The 25555-nt window shown below is 42.2% G+C and overlaps 1 protein-coding gene across 13 annotated transcripts in view; it reads left to right on the top strand.

Annotated features, from left to right (window-relative positions):
- The window catches only part of BBX (BBX high mobility group box domain containing), a 212687-nt gene that overhangs the window by 137873 nt on the left and 49259 nt on the right, over positions 1-25555 (top strand). For 11 of the 13 annotated variants that reach the window (XM_019476474.2, XM_059720550.1, XM_059720546.1 and 8 more), the window contains 6 exons: positions 50-130; positions 8642-8722; positions 12686-12763; positions 14428-15358; positions 16486-16624; positions 19625-19773. In XM_019476474.2, coding sequence (XP_019332019.2) covers positions 50-130; positions 8642-8722; positions 12686-12763; positions 14428-15358; positions 16486-16624; positions 19625-19773 — 1459 coding nt within the window. The remainder of the gene's footprint in view (positions 1-49; positions 131-8641; positions 8723-12685; positions 12764-14427; positions 15359-16485; positions 16625-19624; positions 19774-25555) is intronic. The other 2 variants (XM_059720555.1, XM_059720544.1) reach the window with 1 other exon arrangement.

Below are 25555 nucleotides of genomic sequence, written 5' to 3'. Positions count from 1 at the left end.
CCTTGTAGGCACTTCCTTGATGTTCTGTTCCTTCTCCTCTTTGTCCCAGGTGTCCTCGAGTACTTGCCAGTCTGATGCATCTAACTCTACAGAAGCATGTCGGAAGTCGCCATTGTTTCAGCTTGCAGAGGTGAGTTTTGTAGTGATAAAATCGCTTTTTTAAAGAAATCTTAATCTGTAATTGAAGGAGTTCTGGAGTTGAAAGCATCTAAGTAAAGGCCACACTTTTGCTTTACTCCTGATGTTGTCTATAGATAATGGACTGTGACCAGCTGAACATGCTGACTAGAACTGCAGAAAAGAGTGATGTCATGCAGTGGAGATACTAAGTAGCATAGTGGGTTTAAAGAAGCATTCAGTTAAGAGAGAGTACAGGAAAAGCGTTAGCAGAAAAGACTTGATACTCGCAGGTTATGGCATTTTGAGATGGGATTGCATAGCATAGGTTTAAAACAAAACTGTTTAGTTAAATCAGATGCTTAACTTCTGGCCTGTGGTCCAAATCTGGCTTGTGGAGCCATGGCATCTAGCCCACAGGTATACCCACAGGTCAGGAAGTTTAGTGGCAAGTGGACAGTGCCAGTTACTACTGCATCCCTCCCCCACTGCCAAATTCCCAAGGCCCCGCACAGGAGATTGAAGCTGTGCCATGTCTCCTTTCCCCACGTGGCTTGATCAGGGCGCAGCCGCACCTTCTTCCCTCTGCACGGCCAGGTTGGGACCAGGCCATGCCCCTTCTCCCTGTGGCATTGGGCCATGCCTCCTTCCCCCATGAAAGTAGACCACGGCTGGGCCACATCCCCTTCCCCTGCACAGCTGGATTGGGGCCAGGCCATGCCTCCCCCATCCTCTCACAGGCCTGGGTTGGGGCTGAGGCATGCCCACTTCCACCACACAGCTAGATCAGGCCCAGGTTGTCCCTGCACCTCTCTGTATGGCTGGATGGGGCCTCCCATGCCCACCCCAGGCACCAGATTGGGACTGCTGACTGGATCCAGCCCTCGAATGGACTGGGTACTGCCCATCTGGCCCACCAAGCAAAACAGTTGAACACCACTGAGTTAAATTATGGCCGTTATTATGTTCGATTTGATCAAAAGTAATTGTTGGTCAGTTGTGGGAGTTCTAAAAATCTTCCTGTATTTCCTAGTCGTATAACACACTAAAATACATGGCCCAGTCCTGCATCTTGGGGTATGGACATATGAGCAAGTTGCCCGAGGTTAAAAAGGAATGGGTTTTTACTGCATGTCAGCCTTGCTGCAGTACCCACCCAAGTCTGTAAGTGGAAGCTAAACCTCACTTTATATTACCCCTCCTTGTTAAGGGGTAAGTTGTCACCATTTAGTTTCCAGTTACTGTGAAATGAGTGGACAGACAGGCAGTTAGCATGGAGCAGCTGTTGCAGTAAAGCCCCACTTTTTCCCAGTGATCAATTACTTGTCCATTCATACCTTAGATCAGGGCTGTATAACTGGTGTCCTGTGGACAACATGTAGACCATGAGGGGTTAAATTGCAGCCCCCTGCCCCCACCAGCCACCAGTATGCGATGCCTGCAGCAGCAGCTGGAGTTTGGGGCTTTTCTTCTCTCCTCTGGCTGCTGTTTCCTGTCCCTACTCCAGGGGATAGGGTGTTGCACCAGCACAGGGAACTGAGGGTGAGCCTGGGGCGAGCAGTACAGGTGAGGGGCAAAGGAAGTTTGAGGGGCATAGGTGCATGGTACAGCAGAGGGTGCCCACATGAGCATGCAGTGCAGTGGTGGAGGGAGAGTTGCAGGCACATGATAACGGAGCCTCAGGCATGCAGGGCAGCGGTGCAGTGGGGACAGCCATTTCATGTGCAGCCCAGGAGGGCCATGGCTTGCCCTGATGCAGTCTATGGTATATGCAGCCTCCAACTGCTTGGAAGATGGACAGCCCTGCCCTGAGTAACAAGTGGTCCCATGTGTGTTTTGCAAGTTTTTGTGCAGGTCTTCAGAGTATATGGTCCTGACTTACCAGCTGTTTGAAAAGACAGCTTTTTTACAATGTATCTCTTCACCTGCCTCTTTTGGCTTCACAATGGCAGCCTGACACAAAAGAGTGATTTCCATAGTCATCTTGAAGAAACTCAAGTCTTCTGAGAGTCTATCCATAAGATGGGCTCTCTGCTAGTAACATCCAGGAAGGGGCTGTGGTTAATAGCATGATCGTGTTTATAACAGAAGCTCAGGTTTTTAGGGACTGGTACTGAGAGGCAACGGTCCCTTCCAGGCTTAAACTTGGCGCACATCCTTGCAGACCAGCAAATTGTTTTCACATTCATTGATTTTTATTTTCTTTTTAAGTTTAATTAGTTTGATATTATTCTTAAGCCCTTCTTGGCAAAATAATACCTAGATTTTTTTAGTCTGGGGTCTTCCTTTTCTTTTTAAGAGAGATTTGAGCAATAATTTTTAAGGCTCTTAGAGTAATTACAAAGTTCTGCAGTTTTTGTTTTGCTCTGTACAGCATACAATGCAGCATCATTGATAGATGCTAGATGCTGCAGTTTTTTTAGAGAAGTATACAAGTTAAACATGTTCATTGACATGATATTGAGTACCAAAGAGTGTCAACTGTCATAGAAACAAAAATAATATACTGATGTTTAGTATTTTGCCTCATTTTATTAAAATGATAAGTAAGTAAAGGACACACAAGAGTACCACTGTTTTATCTGTGCTAAATATAGTTGATTGTACAATAAGTTATATAACTAAGTTCTATACCATTTTTGGAAACAAATACAGCCTATGTCCATCAGCAAAAGAATATTCAGTTAAAGCTGAAAATGCTCAGCTACATCCTCAGCTGTTATAAATAAATATATGTGTGGATATATAATCCGGAGTTTGGCGGGCTGGACTTGAAACAAAAGCCTATTCCATATATATGTGTGTATCTCAGTACATATGTGTATATACATATGTGTGTCTCTGTACACATACCATCCTGTATGTGTATGTATATTCTCACACACACATTTATTATTATTATTATTATAATACATAAAATATGTGTGTGTATGGAATAGGCTTTTTGTCTTGATCTACCAAACTCTGAATTCCTAGATAGGACCGCAAAACCTTGAAATACTATATTACTAGAGCCTTAAGGTACCTGAACTTATAATAGGAGAATAAAATGTGTAATAGACATTAAATATGTCTGACATAGGTTTTGCACACTAGTTTTATGAAGGAATAAAAATCTTTCATCCCAATTTTAATGGCCTTTTGCTTGGGGCTTCCTAGTAAGCATTTTAATACCTAGGGGAACTCACAGCTCACCTAATGATAGTGTGTGTTCATTTCACAATACCTTGGGAAGTGTTGGGGGAGAGTCAATGAACGCTATTCTGATGGGTGCTGAAACCACAATCAGGTGGATGGCCTGTTACTTCCTATGAAGTCCCATTGGCTTTTCAGCTAGTTGCAGGGCAAAGTGCCAATGCACAACCACATCTGTCCATCTCTCTTGTAAAGTTACCAGATTGGAAGGAATTCATCTGTGATTAATTAGAGATACCTATTAATTGGCCTGCTTTAATTTCCAAGTAAAGTAGAACAGGTTTTTATTGAGTTGGGGCCTCAAAGCGAAGCTGAGGGCATTTGGGCAAATCAAATCTTAATCTGAAATGTTGTCTCTCTTGTAAAAGGAAATAATCTACATTGGATAAAGTGCAGCTCTTCCAGTTACTGGGATTTGTCCAGAGTCTTATTTTGAGGGTTTCATGCAACTGTTATCTGTATCTACAACATTCCAACCTAAATTGCTTTTTATTGTGCTTTGTAAACATCAACATATTGCAGTAAAATAACACTGTTGCTGTACTGTGAAATATAAAGTGGTTTTCCTTATTTTGTTTTCCTCCTCTGACTACTCAGTGAAAAACTATCCTGTTATAGTTATTCTGATGGAGATTTATAACAGTGAGATTGATTTAAGTACTTTTCAGCAATTACCATTTGCCCTTCCTTTACAAAAGCAAATACTTTTTGGCAGAGACTCTGATGACCTTCTTAAGGGTGTCATGTACTAGGAGTGTTCCCACACATGATATCAGTGTGTAAAATGTTGAAGCTCAGTATTGAAGCTAAAGACATAATTTAAACAAGAATAATTGTTTTTCCGCCAGATCTCTTCAAGGACATCGCACCCAGATGTCCCTGTCACTGTAAAACAAACTGAGTAGTCAGCATTGTTTCAGTTTGCTGAGGTATAACTGCTAATTTTTTTAGCTTTTGTATAGCAGGTTAGTCTCATGAGTACAAGTGAAGTGAACAAGTGGTAATTTCACAGAGCCATCACTTCACTGATTGAAGTGTTCCATTGGGGGAAATGGGTTTGGGAAACAGCCAGTGGTCCAAGGAGAAGTAGGGTGGTTGTTCCTAGCAGAGGAAGCACAAGCACATGACTCGCATGTAAAAGCAGTGGGATCGTGGGCAGCCAGTGTCTTTCTGTACCAAAGAACAGCCACAGACTTTTATTACAAGCAGACCCTTACTTAAGATCAAGGGAAACTACAAAGGGGTGATCCAAAACAGTGTCTTGCATTGTCAGTGGACCAGCCCACAGAAGCTCACACGGTGGCGGCTGCCCATGGAGACAGGAAGACTCCTTTGGAGTGTAAAGGTGCAGTATAGAGTAAACAAGTCACAACTGTTACAAAGCTATATAATGCCACAGTTAACTAATAAATAATGCATAGTAGAAAGCTTTTTCCAAAAATACTCAGAATATGTGAGTTTACCTTTTTCTTTTTATATTTCCCTGTAACTGGAGACTAAAGTTTATGGTAGATCTTGGGTTATTCTGTTGAATGTTTCTACCTTTTAGAGAGTCTAGTATTGTGTAGTCAGTCTGTAGCATGGTCCTTAGGCATAAGAACTTTCACTGTACTTCACCCTGCACTGAGATGCATTATGTGTTCAGACAAAGATTTCCCACGTGCCCAACTCATCCTTTGAGTTTGCGTTGGCCTGAATACAGTCCAAACCCTTTCCTCCTTTTAAGCTAATGATGCATTACCTGGTTTTGATCGGTCGGCAATGCATATCATTCCTCATAAAATCTAATTTAAAATATGATAATTTGTTTGTGACCAGTAAGGGCCCAGAAGATATCTGAACAGCTGTGTCCCAGCATAAGATAAAATAGTACTAAATCATAATAGGGGTAAAGGTCTCTTTCCAAATGTGTTTTTATTTTTATTAGTTGGGCAGCCCTTCTTAGAAAAGAAAATAGAACTAGTAGGATGAAATCATATACATTGGAACATTCAAAACTTATACAGAGAGGCTTAGCTATAGATTTCTTGTGAATTTTAATGCCTCAATTGAGCTGCATGCCTGCATGATCTCATCATCTTGAAAATCTCAGCCCCCATGTGCTCTAGCCACATGACTCTATAGAATTGAACAGAATATTACCAGCTTTCTCCAGATTTTCAAACTGCCCTATAAAACTCAATAGATTATACTAGCTCTTCTTTGGGAGCTTTTAGTATCCCCATATAAATCTGTTGATTCCATAGATTTCCTTTAAGAGCATATCATAATGGCAGTGCCTCTACTAGGGTCAGCTACATCGCTCAGTATATTAAAGATGAGTGAAATAGCAGGTATTGAGGGGATTTTAGGAAGTGCTTTATTAGTGAATTTGAAAGGGGAGTTAGTTTTTGTTTTAACTGAATCTAGGATCTGGGGAGAGTACAGCTGGAAAAGTTAAAATGTACTTATAGCTATGAGTTTGTGTTTGAAGAGAATCATTTTGTGCGAGGTTAATCTTGTGTCTTAGCTGCTGGGGAATAATTTGAATTTAATTAGGGAGTTGAGAGACAGGGCTGTAAAAACATTTAAACACCAAAAAGTCTCTTGTCCCTGTTCACCAGTGCTGCTCTACTGTTATGCCAACATCATTACAATGCTGATGTCAGTGACTAACCTCTTTCTCAAAAGATCCAGAGAAATGGCATTTTTCAGGGTGCATCCTGGCTACCTCTTGGTTATTCCAGGTGAAACGGAGCATTCTGTAGTGTCTCTTTAAGCCCTTCTTTCTGGTGTTTAAAGACACTTGTACTCTTTCTAATCCAGGCCTTTCATTCACACAGACATCTTTTTTTTTTTTTTTTTTGGTCACATTTGGCAGAAGTCCCGTTCCTTGCTATGCCGTTTCTTACTGTGCCCAGGCTATATTAATGTATTGGTGCACTTCATAAGCTAAATTATGGTGAACAATTTGCAGCTGACTGCAATGAGCAATGTACAGTGCAATGAAAAAAATGGAGAGAAAGTAGTTATTTAACCAGTAGCCAAATAGTCCTGTAAAATGATGTGAATTGTGCTGTGGTCTGGTGTGCCTGGGGATTCTTGGCAGCTGTCCTAGTCTGCTTTTTGTTCAGACTGGGTGTTCTTCATATGTTCCCTTTCTCTTTATTCCCTTCACAGCAGGAATGGATAAGGCTGGCTCTTTGTGGAAAGAGTGATCCTATCAAGTGGATGTGTCACTTATAATGGACAGTTTTTCCCCCAGGAATAGAAGTCCCCTGTCACTCATAAGAATCTCACTATACAACATAGCATTCTTTCTTTATTGGTGGTTCAGTGTGCCGTTCACCTTCTTGTTTACCTTAAGTGTTATAGTTTTCAGTTAAACCTGATGATGTGACTAATGAGGCCTGCCCCCTTCTTGACCTGCTACAATGGGAAATGAGAATATTAGGAATAGCATAGTGCATGGGGGTATGCAGACAGATGCCCTGGTCTTCCATGATGTCTTAAAATCCTCAGGAAAGTCCCACAAGTCTCAGACTACTGCTGAATTAGGTACTCTGGTCTCTGCTCACCCTGCAGGGATCTTGCCAACATGTAATCAGTTGATGTAGTCCAAATGCTGTCCTTCCCGTGGGTTTTTTCTTGGAAGGCCAGTAGTACAGCCTGGAGATTCTAAGCACCAGTATATTGCTGGCTCTTGTTAGAGAGCTCTCTGGTAATGTAGACTGCCTGTGATCTTCTTTTCATGTAAGGGAAACAGAACAGATGGAAACACTTGTTCTCCTGGTCTTATCGGAGATCTGCTTGGCAAATGAGAACAGATGGCAAAGACTGCTGTGGAGTGAAGAATCGCACACATCTCTTGGATTTATTTAACTAAATTCTCATCTTTTATTAAACAAAGAAAATGTTTCCGATGAGTGATGGCTAGAAAATCACTAGTCATTATCTATCCAAAAAGTTCACTCTTCTCTTAGCTGCTCTTCTCTAGACTGATTAACAAAAGACAGGTGCAGGCTGCCCCCCACGTTACAACAATGTGGAATCCCCCTCTCTAGTCAGACAAACTGCTAGTAGCCAGGACACATGAACACTTGTGGAGGAATTCATCCCTGGTGCATTGATCTGGCCCTTTGTAAAATGACTCTCTGATGATAAAAAAGATCCTAAAAATGACAAATGTTTGGCTTAGAAGCCAGCCCCTTTGTATAGGTTCAGCATTTTATATGGAAACCTCTTTGAGGCAGGGACTGTTTCTATATAGTGTCTTGTACAATGGACTCTTGATTGAGTCTCCAGAAGCACTGTAATAGGAGTATTAAACAATTGCTATTAGGAGTATTAAATAACACAGCAATAATGTTACAATGTATATTAAATATAGGTATGTACAGCCAATGAGCAACAGCAGTATGAGTGGTTTTGGTTTTGTATTTATTTCTGTTATCTCTGTGAAATGGGAAAGTGATCTATTCCAGAGGAAAGAAGTCCTCTAAATGCATATCAGTTCCTAGAGCTAGACTTAACTTTAACCAAACTTGATGACTGTGTAGATCCTGAGCATCCCCATCTGTAAATGTACTTTGCTATGAATACCTGGGAACACTGGTGCCCTGAAAAACCTAGGTTATTGGACAGAGTGTTTACACCAGAAAATAGCATTTTAATTCTTTGCCCTGCAAAGTCCTGGCTGGACAACACAATGACCTGCTGCGTAAGTGATGATAACAGGCATTCAGTCAGAATGATCTTATCGCTGTATTACCCGCAATAGTCACAAAGCAGTTACCAAAGCAGACCACTCATAGTGTCTACTGATCCTGAGCACTGCATTTAATGAAGGGTTTGGTAAACTTTTATCTTAAAGAAATAAAACAAAGCAGTCACCAAACCCAACTAACAGCCTTTCCCTTTAGCTAGGCATTTGGAAAGGTTTCTCAAGACTTCCAGTATAACTTCATTCAACCACTGCCTACTTCTAAGTAATACATTTTTGCAGCTCCCTCAAATAGTTGCATGAAGCCTGTTACACAGAAAAACCTGCAGCCACAATGTATTGACTACGGAGGTTAAAAATGAGGTTAGCAACCCTAGAGCCTGATTCAGAACAAACTTATATACCTGCTGGTGTTCTGTTGACCTTAATAGAAATTAAATGTATGCTTATATCCTGCCTGAGTAGGGGTACTTACTTGAACTATGGCATGTAAGAACTCAAGTATCCTGTATTTATCCAACCCACCTGTAATATCATAATAACAGCTGATGATTTCAGCCTTTTAGCTTCCCTGTCTTTCCCCAGAGAGACTCATCTACTTTTCTCTTCTGTTTGTTTACAACGCAGATCTCATCAAATACTTCACAGTTGGCGAGTCCTGAGTCAGGGAAGCACTGTGGGAAGTCAGCGCTCTTCCAGTTGGCAGAGGTAAGGATCCAGTTGTCATTACGGTGTGCATATACTTGCATATTTTTCAAAAAGTACCAGTTACACAGGTTAGTCTAGTGCCCGTCAGTTTCAGAAACAAGAAAAAAAAAACTGCCAAATAGTAACACAGATAATAAATGTTGCCAGTAGAGGCCCCTGAGGCATACATGTGTGGTAAATGTAGAACTATCCTTGGAGAGCATAATGAAAAGGTAATATTCCTTCCCCCAAAAAACTAACTGCATAACCCAGACAAAAATAATGCTCATAGAGTAACTACGGGAAGAAAAAATATGGGTCATTTGTGAGTAAGTACAGAGGCCCCGATACAAGAAAACACGTTAACACTTGTTTAAATTGCATCATCGAAACATGGAAAATGCTTTCCTGAACTGGGGCCCAGCATTGGAAATTGGGGGGAAGGGGCACGTGTAGCGTGTGGAAGGCTACCCACTTGTACGCTAATTTTGAAGATAAAATGTAAACATAGATCAGTAAACGGCAGTGGCTGGTAAGCTAGCGAGTAGAGTGCCTACTAGAGTGATCATAGTTAAGTGAAGCCAGCCACCTGTAGGAGAATGTGAACTTTCATAGTTTCATAGTTGGTAGGGTTGAAAGGGACCTGAGCAGATCATCAAGTTCGTCCCCCTGCCATGGCAGGAAAACGTACTGGGGTCAAATGACCCCAGCTAGGTGTTCATCTAACCTCCTCTTAAAGATCCCCAGGGTAGGAGCCAGCACCACTTCACCAGGTCCTAGCCGCCCTGACTGTGAAGTAGTGCCTCTTGATGTCTAGTCTGAATCTACCCTCTGCCAGCTTGTGACCTTTATTTCTAGTCACTCCTGGGAGTGCTCGGGGGAACAGGGACTCCCCCCCCAATGCCTACTGGTCCCATCTGACTAGTTTGTAAATGGCCACTAGATCCCCCCTCAGCCTTCTCTTGTGAAGGCTGAACAGGTTCAGGTCCCTTAGCCTCTCCTCATAGGGCCTGCCCTGCTGGCTCCTGATCATGCGAGTGGCCCTCCCCTGAACCCCCTCAATGCTGTCCACATCCCTCCTGAAGTGCGGCGCCCAGAACTGAACACAGTACTCCAACTGCTGCCTGACCAGTGCCGCATAGAGGAGGAGGATCACCTCCTTGGACCTGCTTGAGATGCATCTGTGGATGCATGACAAGGTGTGGTTGTCCTTCCTGACCATGTCCCCACACTGTCGGCCCATGTTCATTTTGGCATCAATAATGACTCCAAGATCCTTTTCTGCCTCTGAACTGACAAGAAGGGAGTTCCCCAGCCTGTAGGTCTGCTGCTGGTTCTTCCTCCCCAGGTGCAGCACATTGCACTTGTCAGTGTTGAAACCCATCCTGTTCTCATCCTCCCACCCCTGTAACCTGTCTAGGTCCAGTTGCAGCCTATTCTTCTCTTCTAGCATGCCCACATCCCCCCACATCTTCGTGTCGTCAGCAAATTTGAATAGGGTGTTTTTTACTGCCTCCGAGTCGCTGATGAAGATGTTGAACAGTGCAGGTCTGAGGACCAAGCCCTGGGGGACCCCACTGCCCACATCCCTCCAGGTCGAAAATGACCCATCCACCACCACCACTCTCTGGGTGCGGCCCTCCAGCCAGTTAGCAACCCTTTTGACTGTGTATGACCCATTTGATTGTGTGTGGACCCAAAGATCAAGCTAATTGTAGTAAAACGCCACGAAGCAAAGGAAGGTGCTACTTCATCAGGCAGCATTGTGTGTGTGATTTTAACATTCTACCACTTTGAAAATAGCCAGCCTGATTCCACCAGCACAGTTCTGGAATTATGCTGCTGCCAAATCCGTCCTGAGGTTTGCACATCATTACTAGGCACAGATCTAATGCTACAGAGACATTTTATAAGGGAACACCTAGTCATAGGAAAGCCCACATGTTCGGCCACAGGAGCACAGCTTTGTTCCACAACTTGAAAGAAAGGATGAAGCTGAGTTTGCTAGAGAGGCATATAGCTCTTTAAATCCACATTGTTGATCTTTCCTACAGTGGTTATTCAAATCAATACATGCAAGCCTAATTTAATCTACAAAATGAATGTAAAGTTTCTCAAGTCAGCTCACAAGAATGTGGCAAACACTCTGAAGGCATCATTCTGTGTTTATGTAGTGCAGCACATTAATGCCCGTAGTCCTTTTGTTTTTGATATCTCTGCAATGCGTGCTCATAATTGAATGCAGAAAATATGAGCAATTTGGCTTAACTTTTGAGTTTCTTAACTTTTTAAATTAGCACTGGATGAGCAGTTCAAGGCATTAATTTGAAGCATCCCCAGTAAGCTGTGTTGATATCCCCTGGAGTGAATCCCAGCATTGCAAGCTCAGCTGGCAGACATCTGTGTTGTGCCATTGTAACTCAAATCATTTTGTTGTATGCTCTAGAGAAGAGCAGACTTATTTGTGTCCCCCACTGTCAGCACAGAGTCCTGGGCTGTGAGAGAGCATCACCAAAGTCCAAGGAGGAATTCAGTTTCACTGTAACTGACTTTCTTTGTTTGTCCCCTTTTATTTTTATGGATCTTAACCATTCAACTTCACTTTCAAGCTTTAAAAAAAAAAAAAATTCCTCGTGGCATTTTTCTGTGAGTACCAAAAATACACTTCAAATTTGGATTAAACCAAATGTGTGGCATTTCACTGGAGTCAGTTCAGTGATGCTGGTTTTACTACAGATCATTGATAGCTCTGGAAAGAGCACATGGGCAATACAGGCCCGAAAACTGACAACTGAGCGCACAGTTCAGGTCCATTGTTCAATGTCTCTCAGTGATTTGGGAACTGAGTAAAAGGATATAGGCTCCTCAGGGATGACAGCCTCCTTCAAAGAAGCACTTTTGGTCTGTCTGTCCATCTCTCTCCCCTTTAGGGCAGCAGTGTAGTAGATTCTATGAAGTTATATTCATATAAATTGAACAAATAAATAAATTAAATAAATGTTTCTAGTCAGATTAGGAAGAGGGGACTGAATGAATAAAAAACTGCCTGGGAGTAGAAGAGCTTATCATAAAATTTAGACTCCCAATCCCTGAAGGTATAAATCCCATCACTATCCGTAGACTTGGAGTAAAGCCCAAGTAGCCATGTACAAGCCCTTGGGGCATAAAACCAATTATTGCTCAGGTCCTTGGATTAGTGGGAAGTGGGTTGTACCATGGGTTGGATACACATGTTTAAATAATCTGGGAGAATTTTCTTAAGTTTTTTCTCCTGATAGAAAAAAATGCCCAGCACATCATATATAGATATTTAACCCTAGTTGTTCCCAGGTTATTTTTCCTTTGGAGGGGCCATTTTTACTCTGGGAGAAAAAACAAACAAACATCTGTACATCTGTGGTCTCTCCTGGGCGAACAGTGACCCTCCCAGGAAAAACTGAATGTCTATACAAGGCCTTAGTTGCCTTTTTCAATGCTTTTCACTAGGGCTTTTTCACTACTTTTCACTATTGCCTGAAGCAACACGGAGGATTCAAAGTAAAACTGATTCAAAGTAAAATGTGGACTTTGAAAACAGTTTAGGTCAGGTGTTTCGTTGGCATAATCTGCCACTGCCTCTTTGGTTCCATTAGAATCAAATTACAAAGGCAAGGAAACTTGTCCTTTATTTCAGTCTTCTGTGAAAAGAAACCATGATTAATAAAAACCCAGAAACCAAAAGTAACTCTTAATGTCATTGCTGTGCCAGTGACTGCAAAGGTGCAAGTTTGCAGAATTCTCCTCTTTATAAATAACAGAGACACAACCTTTGTATGAGTCGTCGTTGCACAGTTCTACACTTCTTTCTTTCTCAATATTTAACTTTCCACATGTGTCTTGGAAAGGGGGAGGAGATAATCCTTTTTATAACTTTACGTTCAACATGCAGGAACCATGTATTGGTAAAATAATGGGTTTTTTCACCCACCTTTGTTTCTGCTTTAGATTTCCTCAAGTACCTCCCATTCAGGCCCTTCTGACTTAAAGCAATGTGGAACATCAGCGTTGTTTCAGTTGGCAGAGGTAATATTAAAATACTGGTGATTAATTACCACTGGTGCAGTGGGGAGGAAAAGCTAATGATGCTGATTGTCAGAGTCTGGAAGGCAGAACAGTAGCACAGTCATAATTACATTGTTGTTTATAGAAGCATAAATTATCACTTGGGTGCAAAGAGTCAAGATTTCCCTAGACTAGCCATTAAGGCATAGGCTCTCACTGCTTCTGAGTTAACAGATAAGAAGTCCAAATCCCTGATGACGAGGATTTTCTGATTTATATTAAAACCATTTTTGGTTTTTTTTACTTTTCTTTTTTTTTGAATTACTGTCTTATTCAGATTAGAGCATTGTCATTGCAAACCTGTTTTAAAGTCATTAGTCACTTTCATTTATTTCCACTCTTCATGCAAATTGTTGTATCAGGGAGGAATGAATAACTCTGATTTCTAGAGGAGTTCTGTTATGATAACCTGCAGCTGACAACTGACTATGCTTTTGGGAGTAGCTAAAATGAATGGCCCTTCATAGAAACATTTATTTCTCTTGTCCCTAAACTTTTCTAAGCCTTCCAAATGAAAAAGTCCACATGTTACACGTTCATTTAGATCTGACAGCGTCTAAACCCCTTTTCATAACTGTGCCTCCTACAACAATCTAGGGCCTTCTCTACTAGTTTTTAGAAAAGGAATGAAATATACATAGCAGAAGTAGGAGAACTATGACAGAACATTTATGTTCCATAAACAGGATGTTTTGTAGAGACAAGGTTGAGGTTTTCCAGGCTGCCTTTGGGATTTGGAAAATCCCAGAACACATCTACCCTAGACCTCATAGCATAGAGTAGATACTGAGCAAGCCTGAAGCACAGTGTAAGAGGGCAGTTTGTGAAACCTTGTAGTTACTGTCTCCCTTACTACAGCTCTTCTGTGGACAGAATGAGGAAATTTGCTCCACTATGGGCAGAGTTTGAATTACACTGATTCTTGGGGGGGTCTGCAAACAAAATTGGAGTCGCCCGTAGTTCGAACTCTGACTATGGGTATCACCCAGAAACATGGTCTCCAAGGTTGTAATGTAATACTGTGTTTGAACAGATGTGTGACTGGGAGGGCTTTCCTGTGTTGTTGAAAAGAGATATAAAACTTGAGAAGGTTTTTTGCAGCTGGGGGGGTTTGTTTTTTTTTTAGTTTGGCTTTGCAAATCAAATAAATAGAAAGCAATCCTAATATCTAGAGTTAGTTAAATTATTCTTCTTTTACTGGCCTTTGAAAATGAGGACCAGAATTGTATCTATGGACTTGAAATTCTTGGGGGAAGTTGGAGGGCGGTTGAGTGCTTGTGTTACCTAACTTATTGGCAGTGAGTTACTGAATGGTACCAATGTAGTTTGGGTAGTGTCTGTGCTGTGCTTTTCAAATTGTACAAAGGGAGCATAGGACCTCCTTCTGAGGCCTCTGAAATCAATTGGAGTCTGTCCATTAGACTGCTAAAACATATAGGCCTCAATTCAGCACTTGTGTACGTATATATATAACGTATTTACATGCATCCTGAAAAAGGGTTTGCTTTCCAAAATCAGAGTGTTTTAATAAATGCCTCTTTCTAACATTTCTGTGAATCTAGGTAATTAAATGTGATAATTGGAATATTTGAATGGTAGCAACTGTTTGTGTGTTTAAACTTTAGATGTGCCTTGCTACAGAGGCGGTAAATGTGAAAGGTCCCGAGAAGGTGAAAGTGGAGACATCTGAGGATGTGAAAGTAGAAGCCCCAGAGGAAATGGCAGTGGAAGACCTGGAGAAGGCAAAAATAAAAGACTTGTGTAAAGTAAAAGCAGAAGAATGTGAAATGGTGAAAATGAAAGATCAGGAAGAGACAAAAAATGAGGAGTCTGAGGTTACAAAATGTAGTCATTTTACTGATCCTGCAATGGACAGCAGTAACTTTGAGGGAGATGATGGCACAAATGCAAAAGATCACTCGTGCTGTTCTCAAGAGCTTTCCCTTGCTGAAATTAACATGCTAGGGCTGACCAAACCAGAAAAGATGAAGAAGAAAAAGAAAAAAAATAAGATGGACCGACACACCAATGAAAAATCCACCCCCAAGAAAGCTTGTAAAAAGAGACAGTCTTCTGAATCAGACATTGAAAGTGTAATTTATACTATTGAAGCAGTTGCGAAGGGCGACTGGGGAGCTGAGAGACTTGTTGAAATTCCCCGCAAAAAAGTCCGCCCTGCCTCAAACGTGAAGGGAAGCTTATTGGACACAAAGTCACCAAAGAAAAAAGTGAAATCAAAAGAGAAGAAAACATCAAAAGAAAAACCCATGGAGACTACCAAAGAATCAAAGCCTCCTGATTTTCTTAGTATTACAGCCAACAAGGAGGTGCCTTGTGATGAGGTACCTGACAACATAAAAGTGGAACCATTAACTCCAACAGAAGAGGTGGTACCACAAAGCTTACCAGGACAGGTCAAAACTGAGGACAGTGACTGTGTTAAAAAGATAGAAACCTGTGGCTCCAGGAAATCAGAGAGATCGTGCAAAGGTGCTCTTTATAAAACTCTGGTGTCAGAGGGCATGCTCACATCCCTGCGTGCCAACGTGGACAGAGGTAGGAGACGCATTTATTTACAGTATGAGGATCTGGAGCAGCCTTCCCACTCATTTTTAAAAAGGAGCTTGATAAGTTTATGAACAGAATTAAATGATGGTATGGTTGCCTGGAAGGCCTTTGCCAGTCCTGTCACCTGCATTTCTATACAAATCAGAAACCATTAAGTAGACTGTGTGAAAACAACATCTTATGTTTGCCTTCTGTAAATCACAGGCTGATTCATGACCACAAGTTTGTAATGCAACCAGCAACTTACTTGGTTCAGTTAATACATATACTATACTTACCGTTAATTCATCTCAGAAAAAAAAAATCTTTAAAGCATGTTTCACTATAGAAATGGTTAATCTCCTGAGACATGTGGCCCAGGGCTTGAATTTTTTTCCATAACACTGATCCCTGCCTCAGGAGCATTAGTTTTCTGTATGAAACAGCTCTTGGTAGTAATGGTTATGAATCCAGTTCTTATTCCTAGAAGGGACAGTTTGATTTTTCTGATATATATATATTCCTGTCCCCAAATAATAAGCACAATAACAATAAAAGAAACAGGGGTTATAAATAATGTAAGATTCATTCCTTCTAGACAGGAACATGATCTGCTTGGGTACAAGTTTGCATATCTGTCATTTTTCAAGTTTCCAAACTTTGCATCTCTGATGCCCAGCACAAGAAACCCCATTTGAGTAGAAGGTTATGTTTGAGTCTCTTTAAAAGCATGATGTATCATCAGAAGGGTACATATATAGGCATTTTTCAATCGGCAAATATAAACCAATAATCTGAACTGCCAAATGAAGAAGAAAAACACCTCGGGTTTATGTTTGTTTTGTTAGTTTTAAATATACAAAACCCTCTTCTCCTTTGTCTACCTACTTAGAAGTCCTATAGGTTAGCAGAAGGTTCCCAAAATGGGCATCTTCTGAGGGAGTAAGTGCTGGATAAATCAAGTTGCTAGTAAGCAACCTTGTTATCTTAAGCTAGCACTGGTTCCTTTCAGAAGAATATGGAAACTTAATCAATAGATATTTCACTGTTCAATGGGTATACAGTCTTCTTGTGAGCCCCTGCACTGTGGCTCATTTTCTATGAGGAAAATCAAAATCCCTCTTCCTACTTTCTAGGCAAACGAAGCTCAGGAAAAGGCAACTCCTCGGATCACGAAGGATGCTGGAATGAAGAAAATTGGGCATTTTCCCAAAGTGGGACAAGTGGGAACAAGAAGCTGAAAAGGTCTAGGCCAAAAGAAGAATTCATTTTGGGGTAAGCTCATGTAACTTACGTGAAAAAAGTTTTTCACAAACGGGATTTGTTTCTGGTCTGTTCTTAGGGCCAGGGGGATAGATTTGGCAGTTGGGCAGCTCTGGATAATTGTGTACATTTTGCTAGGAAACAGCATGACCAGGAGCCAGATGCTTCTGAGTCAAGGTCTTCACTCGCATTCAGCTATCTTTGACCAGCAATTTTCAAAATGGCCTCTGAACTTTCCAAATTTCCGATATTCTGGGCCTGTTAAAGGGCATAGAGCTCTCACAACTGTAGTTGTCAGTGGGAGCTGTGGAGTACCCAGCAGCTTAGGAAGTGAGGCCCCACGTCTCAAACCAGATATTTAGATATAGAGAGCACTTCCAAAAATCCCAGCCATTGTCTTTTTGAGCCTTGTCCTGCTTCCTTGTTAATTTTAAAGTAATGCAATTCCATTGAAATTTGCTTACCATTTACTCTGGTATAAACAAATGATTTTGTTTTAAACTGGATGATGATTATTATTATTTCCCTATTTCTAAAATGGATACAATATCTGCTAGTAAGGAGGGGGCCTGCAAGTGAGTTTAGAAACTAAATTTAAAATTCTGTGCAGGTTTTAAACCGTAACATCCATAAAGCACCAGACTGGTAGATGGTGGCAGTGTTTGCTCCCCTCAAAAAGATTATTTTGCAAGGCTCCTTTCTTTTTTTTTCCCCCTTTTAAGCAGTGTTCTAACACTGTCAAGCAAATAATTTTGCAATTATAGAGGTAAATACATAAAATAAAAAGGAAGAGAGGATAAGGCAATGGAATAAATCAGAAAAAGTAATATTTTGATTTTAATGCATTTATAAAGGTACCCAGAAGTGGCACTCATGAATAGCAATTCCTCTTATAGTATTAACAGATTTATATAACTTCAGGGATAGTGGTAAAAAAGTCTGCTTAATCATTCATACTTTTTTGCAAATCCTTGGAGATTTCTAATTGTCTGAGTTCAGGGTGGGGAAATTGAATAAAAAAGGGGTAGATTTTTCTCAGTGCTTTAGGCTTAAAGTTGTAATGGGCTTCTTTTGTATAGTCTTTTCCATTGTCTGGTGTATCTGAAATTTAGTTTAAACCTACTTTATTACAAGAATATTAACTTATTTTAAATCTCCAAATGTTCTTTGTCTCTGAAATAGTTCCAACAAATTAAACACTGCACTTCTCTTGTTTTCAGTATTCTGTGTTCTATTCAGTGATACAGAGATTTTACAGCTATGTTCTATCAAAAGCATTCAAAGTATTTCCACTTTTTAAAATAAATTTAACATGTGGATCAGCTAATCTCATGAAAATTGGGAGTGTCACATCTCCTCAGTTCACTTAAAAACATAGATGCAAACTATTTATTCCAAGTTGCTAGACAAAAAATTGCAAATGTAATTGTCATGTACATCTATTTGGATAATGATGACATGTTTGGTAATAATTATCTCCTGATTCAGCAGGGTAATTCACAAATATTTTTCAACAAACTTTACTTGAACTAATAGTGACTTCTATCATATATCTTTGGGATAATAAAAACATTCCTTCCATAGGCAGGCAAAAGAGTCGCCATGAGACAAAAAACAGGTGTAATGATCACTGTTCCACTCTGAACATCAGAAGATCAGATACCTAACAAAATATATAAAATGATTACAGGGCCAAGTAAAATGAGATCCATTTGAGAGTTTTGCTACTCATAATGATGCTTCATTTTAAGAGCAGTTTCAAAGAACACTGAAAAACACGCAACTTTTGGTGTTTCTTTGCCCTCTTCCTTAATCTCTTTATCATTCTACTTCACATAACAGATTGATTATGATGATCAGAAACAGCGGTTGAATATAGAGGTGCATCAGTATTATCAGTCCATATTGTATTGGCACCGATAAAAGGAAAATTGACAGTATTAGCAATTGACTCTTTTTTTTTTTTTTTTTTTTGGCCAATGTGGCTGATTAATGTCACCAGTAAATGCTGTGTGTATGCGCACAGCCTCAGAATGCACATGGCCAGGAATCATTTCAGGCAGCTTGGAGAGCAGCATCCAGCCGGTAAATCTGTGGTGGGGAAGGGGCATGAGGTGGGGGCAGATCAAGGCTCCCACAGTAAGGGAGGCCATGGGGTTGGGGCAGGGATGGGTGCTGCTCAGTTGGGGAGGAGCTACGAGTAACTTTTTGGGTGGGGGGGCGGCTCCTGCCACTAGATGCGCTCTGGTGGCAGCAGGGGGGGAAGGGCCCCCCCAGATGTGTTTTGCGGAGCAAGGGCCGGCTGCTCACAGCAGGCTCAGGGCTGGGGGTGCACCAGCCTCTTCCCAGCAGGAGAGCTGAGCAGGGGCTATGCTTGGGGTAGGCAGAGGTAGGGCTGGTAAAGGCGACGCTGGGAGGGAGGTTTACGTGGGAGCTACGGCAAATTTTGGGGTGACTGTAGCCCACTCCATAGCCCCCTCTCCCCAGCCCTGCCCCCACCCGCCCTGCCCCCACCCACCCTGAGCACAGCCCATCACTTCGAAGAAGCTGGCCCAGCCCCTGGCCTCAAGCCCACAGTGGGCAGCCTGCCCTCGCCCCACACACAAATCCAGGGGACATATGCTCCCTGTGCCTCCTCGTGCCCTGCTTGACCTTGGCTGGGCAACGCCTGCCTCAGCCCCATGCTTTCCCGCAACACAGAGGCCTCAATCTCTCCCCTTTCTTCCTTCCCCGCCCCTTCCCTCCCACACACTTACTGGTGGGACACTGCTCTCCAAGCTGCCGGACTGCATATCAGCAATCGGATCAGTATGAGCTGACATGACTGGTTAATAATCAGCCATCAGTATCAGACAAAGAAATCCTTATCCGTGTACCCCTGGTTGAATATCTTGACACCTATAAAAAAATAAATCTAGTTACAAGTATTGAAGCTTTACTGAACTCTAGTACCCATCCCAGAAAAAAATTTTAACTCTACCTATCTGAACCCCTGAACTCTTCTTCGTTTAGCTTAGCAAAGCTTGAAGAAGAATTTGAAAAGAAATTCAACAGCCTCCCTCAATACAGTCCAGTTACATTTGACCGGAAAAGTGTATCTGTTCCAAGGAAAAAGAAGAAGGTTGGAAGCTGCTCAGCAGAACAACCAAAATCCAACAAAGGTAAGATGTTTCTGTGTTTATATTCAGTAACTGTTGTTGTGTGCCCATCACAGAAGTTGTTCCATTTTTACCTCCTTATATACAATTACAGGTGAGGCATATGAAGTCAAAATAGCTCTCTTCACAGGCACAAAGTTGGCTTATATCACTTTTCAGTGTTCACTATTGTTTTCTGTTTGAAGAATTCACCTGGAAAGTTATGTATGCTGCATTTCTGCAATCTTGGCTGCTTTTAACACCAGTACTGAATAGAACTGACGGAGAAATATTCGGCAAAAGGTTTTTCATTAAAAAAACATGGATTCATTGAAATAGGCAGTTTCCATGATCGGTTTCTATTTCAACAAATTTTCCTGTTTACAAGATTTCATTTATTAAAGCTAAAAACACCTTTAGTTTTAATATCAGTTAATTTTTTCATAAATAAGTCTGAAAATTAAACATTTCATAATTATTCCAATGAAGAATTTCATTTGACCTGATCCTTTTTTGGTTTTTCATTTGCAAAAGTTTTTTTTGAAATTTTTATAATTTATTACAAATTCAGTGTTGAATTTTTGTGTTCTTGAAATCCTGAATATATTCTAGGGATGTGAAAGCTGTTTCCTGGCCAGCTTTATACTGAGTCTCTCGTGAACCAAAACTACAGTTGTCATATCCTTGTACACTGTATATCTGTGGGAACATCTCTTCTACAGGCAGCCTCTGAGTCTAGTGTTAATACTGATGCATAAGTAGAAACATTAAATAGGATCAGAAAGTAGATCATAAAGGGACCTCAGGAGGACATCTAGTCCAGCCCTTTACTCAGGGCAGGAACATCTCTGCCTACATACACACATTCACATAATCTGGGAGAATTTTTCCAGGTTCATTCTCTCGGTAGAGAAACTTACACAGAGCTGTGTGTACAAACATTTGAATACTGAGGCCCTGAAGATTGGAGAGCTTGTAGTGCCACTATTGTAGATTGGAGGAGGGGGCCTCTGCACACATCTCAGGATGCTCTGCATTACTGTGCCTGGTGACAGATGACAGTAGTGCATAGGGCAGCCCATATTGGCTGATTTAGACTGCCCGTGATCAACATCTGAATGCCTGCATCCCGATTATTGAGGTTGTGAGGGGAAGCATGTTCTGCTCTCTGAAGCAGCGGAGGTCCAGCAAGCGACACAGTGTCTCCCTGGGGTGTGGGCAGATGCTGGAGGATTACACTCTTTTTCTGAGAGAAGCCACAGCATGTACAGATGTGCACTCTCCCAAGAGAAATTCTCCTGAAAGTGATTTAACCCTGGATTTTCCCAGGTGTTTTTTCTCCTGAAGGGACCATTTTTTACTCTGGGAGAAAAAGGCTGAACATCTGTATACTTGTAGCTTCTCCTGGGAGAGCAGCAGTTCTTGCAGGACTCTGAGTCCTCAACATAAACCATCTCAGCCAAAGGTGTGTCTAACCTGCTCTTAAAAATAATTTCCAGTTATGGGGACGCCACGCCCTTGCTATGTGGCCTTCCGGTGTTTAACTACTCTGATAGTTAGAAAGCTTTCCCTAATGTCCAACCTGAATTTCCTTTCTTGCAACTTCAGACGACTGTTTCTTGCCCTGTCATTTGCAGTTACAGAATCACCATTCTTTTTATATCCACTTTCCTTGTATTTAGAGACTGTTCTCAAATTTCCTGTCTTGTCTCCAGACTAAGTAATCCCAATTCTTCAAAAGTTTCCTCATGAAAAGGAGTGATTTACCAGTAAGTCTGTTGTTCTCATGGGCTTAGGCAATAAGATGTTGATAACAGAAGAAATGTAAATAACTTCTCATCAGCTGTTGGGTAGAGGTGCACTGATATATCATTCCCATATCGGATTGCCACTGATATAATGAAAATTGACTATTGGCAGTCGGCTTTTTTAGACTGATGTAGCTGATGATGCCTCTGATAAATGCCCTGTATATGCGCAGCTGCAGCACAGCACGCAGGCAGCCAGGAGCACAGCGCAGCAGTGTGGAGAGCAGCCGAGTGTGGCTAAGTCTGTGAGGAAAGGGACATGGAGGGGAGGGCAGATTGAGGCTCCAGTGGTGAGGGAGGGAGTGGGACTGGGGCAAGGGCAAGAGCTGCGCAGCCGGGGTGGGGCGTGGGACAGAGTCATGAGCAGCTCATCGGCAGGGGGATGGTGGCTCTCACTGCTACATGCACCCCAGGAGGGCCTGGAGGGGCACATGCCCCCAGACCTGTTCACAGGGCAAGAGCACGCTGCACCTGCAGGCTGGGGCTCGGGGGGGGGGGGGGCGGCTACAGCAAATTTTGGCAGTGGCTGCAGCCCACCTGTAGCCCCCTCCCAGTGCTGTCACTTCCCTCCCTGAGTGTAGCCCCAGCCCCCAACTGGGAAGAGCCTGGCGTCACCCTGGCCCCAGCCCATAGTGGCAGCCCACCCTGCCCCATGCATAGATCCAGGGGCACACGCCCCCCATACTTTCCCGGGGTGTGCACAGTGGTGGGAGCTGCCCCTTCCCCCCAAACCAGTCACTCATGGCTCTGTCCCCTGCTTCGCCCCAGCTGTGCAGCACCTGCCCCAGCCCCACTCCCTCCCTCACTGAAAGTGCCTCGATCTCTCTCCCCACGCCCCTTCCCCTACAACAGACTTACCAGCTGGACACCACTCTCCAAGCTGCCCAGCTGCATATCAGAATCAGATCAGCATCGGCCAATATGGCTCGTTAAAAATCGACCATCATTATCGGCCCCAAAATACTCTTATTGGTGCGCCCCTACTATCTAGTGTTGGCATCTCTGACTACTGCTATAGTTCTGGTGTTCAATATTGCATTCAGGTACACAAGGATTAGTTGCATGCTGCTTGCATGAACCGTGAGAAATCAAATGGGGATACTTAGAACAGAAGTAACAAGTGTGTCAAATATAGCACTGATTTCTTTATAAATTTCATCGCGGTACAGAAGGGCTGCTCAGGTTATGGTAAAATCAGACAAATACGGACAATGTATGCTCCTAGCAGCTTCAAAAGGGGAGTTGCTGTTCAGCTGTTACGCTATAACTGTTATGTGGCCATGAGTCTGCCTTACAAATATAGCATAAACACTCCATCTCTAACCCTGCTTCATCCAGGGTCAGTGTGAAACAAGTTAGCTTGCATGCATCACTGCAGGCTCCTGCACACATAAGTTGCAGCATAACAGCTGCTGCATGGTCCCAATCAGTAGCTCCTCCCCTTTTTGAAGCCATTAGTGTGTTTGTGTGTAGGGTGGAAACAGGCATTGCCTTTGTGCTGTGGTAAAAATGTTGTGGATGTGGCAGTAGGTAGTAATAATTTGTATTACTTCATAGTGGCAGACATCTGTTTGCTTTTTGGCAGGAGAGCACAGGCAGCCCAGAGCTGCCCACACTCTCCAGCCACATCAGACAGGGGCGTGGGGACTTGAGGGGCCTGATCCTTCACACACTAGCAGAAGATTCCTGCACAAGATAGGGCCCCACAAGCCCTGGAAACACCTGCCTAACTTTCTCCACTTACTGAAACATGTCCCTGTGATCTCCAGAGTGTATCTAGGTAAGCAAGGAACACTGCAGTTTCCCCTACTTGCCTAAACATGCTTGAGATCTTGAGACCATATCCTGGTAAGCAGGGAAAACCAGGCAGGCACTCCCAGAGTGTGAGGGACCCAATCCTATACAGCAGTTCCCAAGCTACACAGGACTGGGCCCCTAAAGCCTCAGGAGAAGACATTGCCTGTTGTTCCGCAACATCAGCAGGTGGAACAGCAGGCAGCATGTTTCACCCAATGAAGCAGATTAGTTATATGCACAGGTTGCCGGATATGGATACTGACTACATTATGTGCATAGCACTACCAGGGTAGAGAATGCTGAAGAAAATGGAACTGTGACACTCTCAGATGTGCGTGTCTGCATGCTGGGGCCACATGAATACTGCAGGCAATGAAGTGGACATAATATATAGGGCCCTACTGGGTTTTAATCTTAATCTTTCAGGTTCCCCAGCACATTGCATGTCTCCTTTTTCCCCCCCCCCTCCCCCACCCCGCGCCCAATCCACCTACTGCTGGTTGGTGGAGGGACCCTGCTTGCTCCTGATCAGCAGGGAAGCGAACAGCTTGGCACTGTTTTTGTATCCCCTGTAACCAATTCTTGGCTGTACTTGGCTCTCATTTTGTTTTTGTTTGCCTGTTAAACCTTCCAGACTGTCTGATCTTTTCTTGGGTTATAAAGTATTGAGAGAAAGATATTACTTTCTAGGTGCTGCAACCCCAGTAGGGGACCTAATGTCAGCTGCAGCCTCTAGGCTTCTCTGTTCAGACAAATAATAATAATGGTGATGATAGACTTTGGGAAAAAGATCTGCCTAAACAAATATGAGCTATTCTTTAACCTTAAAGCTCAGTTAAGTAGCTAAAGAATCTTTTACAATCTCAGATTATAAAATGCCTCTAAAAATTTGTGGAAGTGGGCCTCAGTACAACGAAATAATAGTCCATGGGGCGATAAGTGGTAAAAGTTTTGTGTGACTTTTTCTTAAGTAAAAATTAAAGGGAAATAAAACTTTTTATATCAAGCCCTCTCGCTCTCATTTCTTGCTACATTTTAAAGTCAAGGCTGTTGCATCAGTTTTCAGTATCCTGAAGCTGTTCACGTCAGTTGGGGTTCTTCCATTGCACAAGAACAATGTAAATGAGAAGCCTGATATGTTAAGTAATCCAGACAAAGGATAACACAAATATATGGCACACGAGTGAAATTATCTTTCTCTCTTCAATTTTCTCTTTTTTTCTGAAAAGGTGTCTGTCATTCCTATGATTTTTTTGTCAGATGTGACACCTCTGTAACCTAAAGTTTAACCACAAGCCTCCCTTAAGTATGTAGGAGCATGTAAACTGGGTTTAGGAATAAGGCTGTGCTGACCTTTGTCGTAGTGAACTCTCTCCTTATACATACTTAGGAATAGAATTTTAGAAATGATTCACTTTGGCTTAGTTTTGCTGAGTTTGGCTTAGACAGATACATAGGCATACCTATATTTCCCCCCCCCCCCCCATTTTAGCAGCTTTATGGGGTGGGAATATATATATATATATATATATATATATATTTTTTTTTTTTTTTTTTTTTCCTTATAAAGCTGCTAAAATGGGCGTGGGGAGATATAGGTGTGCCTAACCTGCACATACAGCCATCTCCAGGGGACATGAGAGGTGGTAATTGCCATTTTGAATAGGAATATTTTGGGACATCATGTCAGGCCATTATTCTGTGCTGAGCTACTGTGTGTGTATGTGCAGAAATGAGCAAAAACTGAAATAACTATTTCTCTGTTGCTCTATGGAGGGGGAAATAAATCCTTTATTCCAAGGGCCCCATTTACCCTTTTCCTTTAAGAGGCAGTGTTAGTGTGCGTTTGTCCAGCAGCAAAAGAAAATATATTCTAAGGGGATGGACACATGTAGTTATATCAGTATCAAAGGATCTGGTACAAGCCATTACCATGCAACTGATGCATCTGCATGATTCCTTATCAATACAAGTGCAAAAAACTGCTCCAGTTTTAACCTTGCTTCCTTCAGGGTCAAAATTGGGTGTGATTTAACTAACATGTACTGCTGCAAGATAGAGCTTCACAGCTGCTGAGTGCTCCCAAGCAGCAACTCTGCCTTCCCTTTTAAAGCAGCTAAAATGTGCATTTGTCTTTGTGCTAATACTGTGATCCAGCAATAGGGCCAGTGAGTCCTCTGTGGTAGTACAGTAATACAGAT

This window comes from Alligator mississippiensis, chromosome 1 (genome assembly GCF_030867095.1).
Source record: "Alligator mississippiensis isolate rAllMis1 chromosome 1, rAllMis1, whole genome shotgun sequence".
Classification (NCBI taxonomy): Eukaryota; Metazoa; Chordata; order Crocodylia; family Alligatoridae; genus Alligator; species Alligator mississippiensis.
The sequence above is the reverse complement of the archived record's forward strand: the minus strand, read 5'-3'. Positions and strand labels throughout refer to the sequence as shown.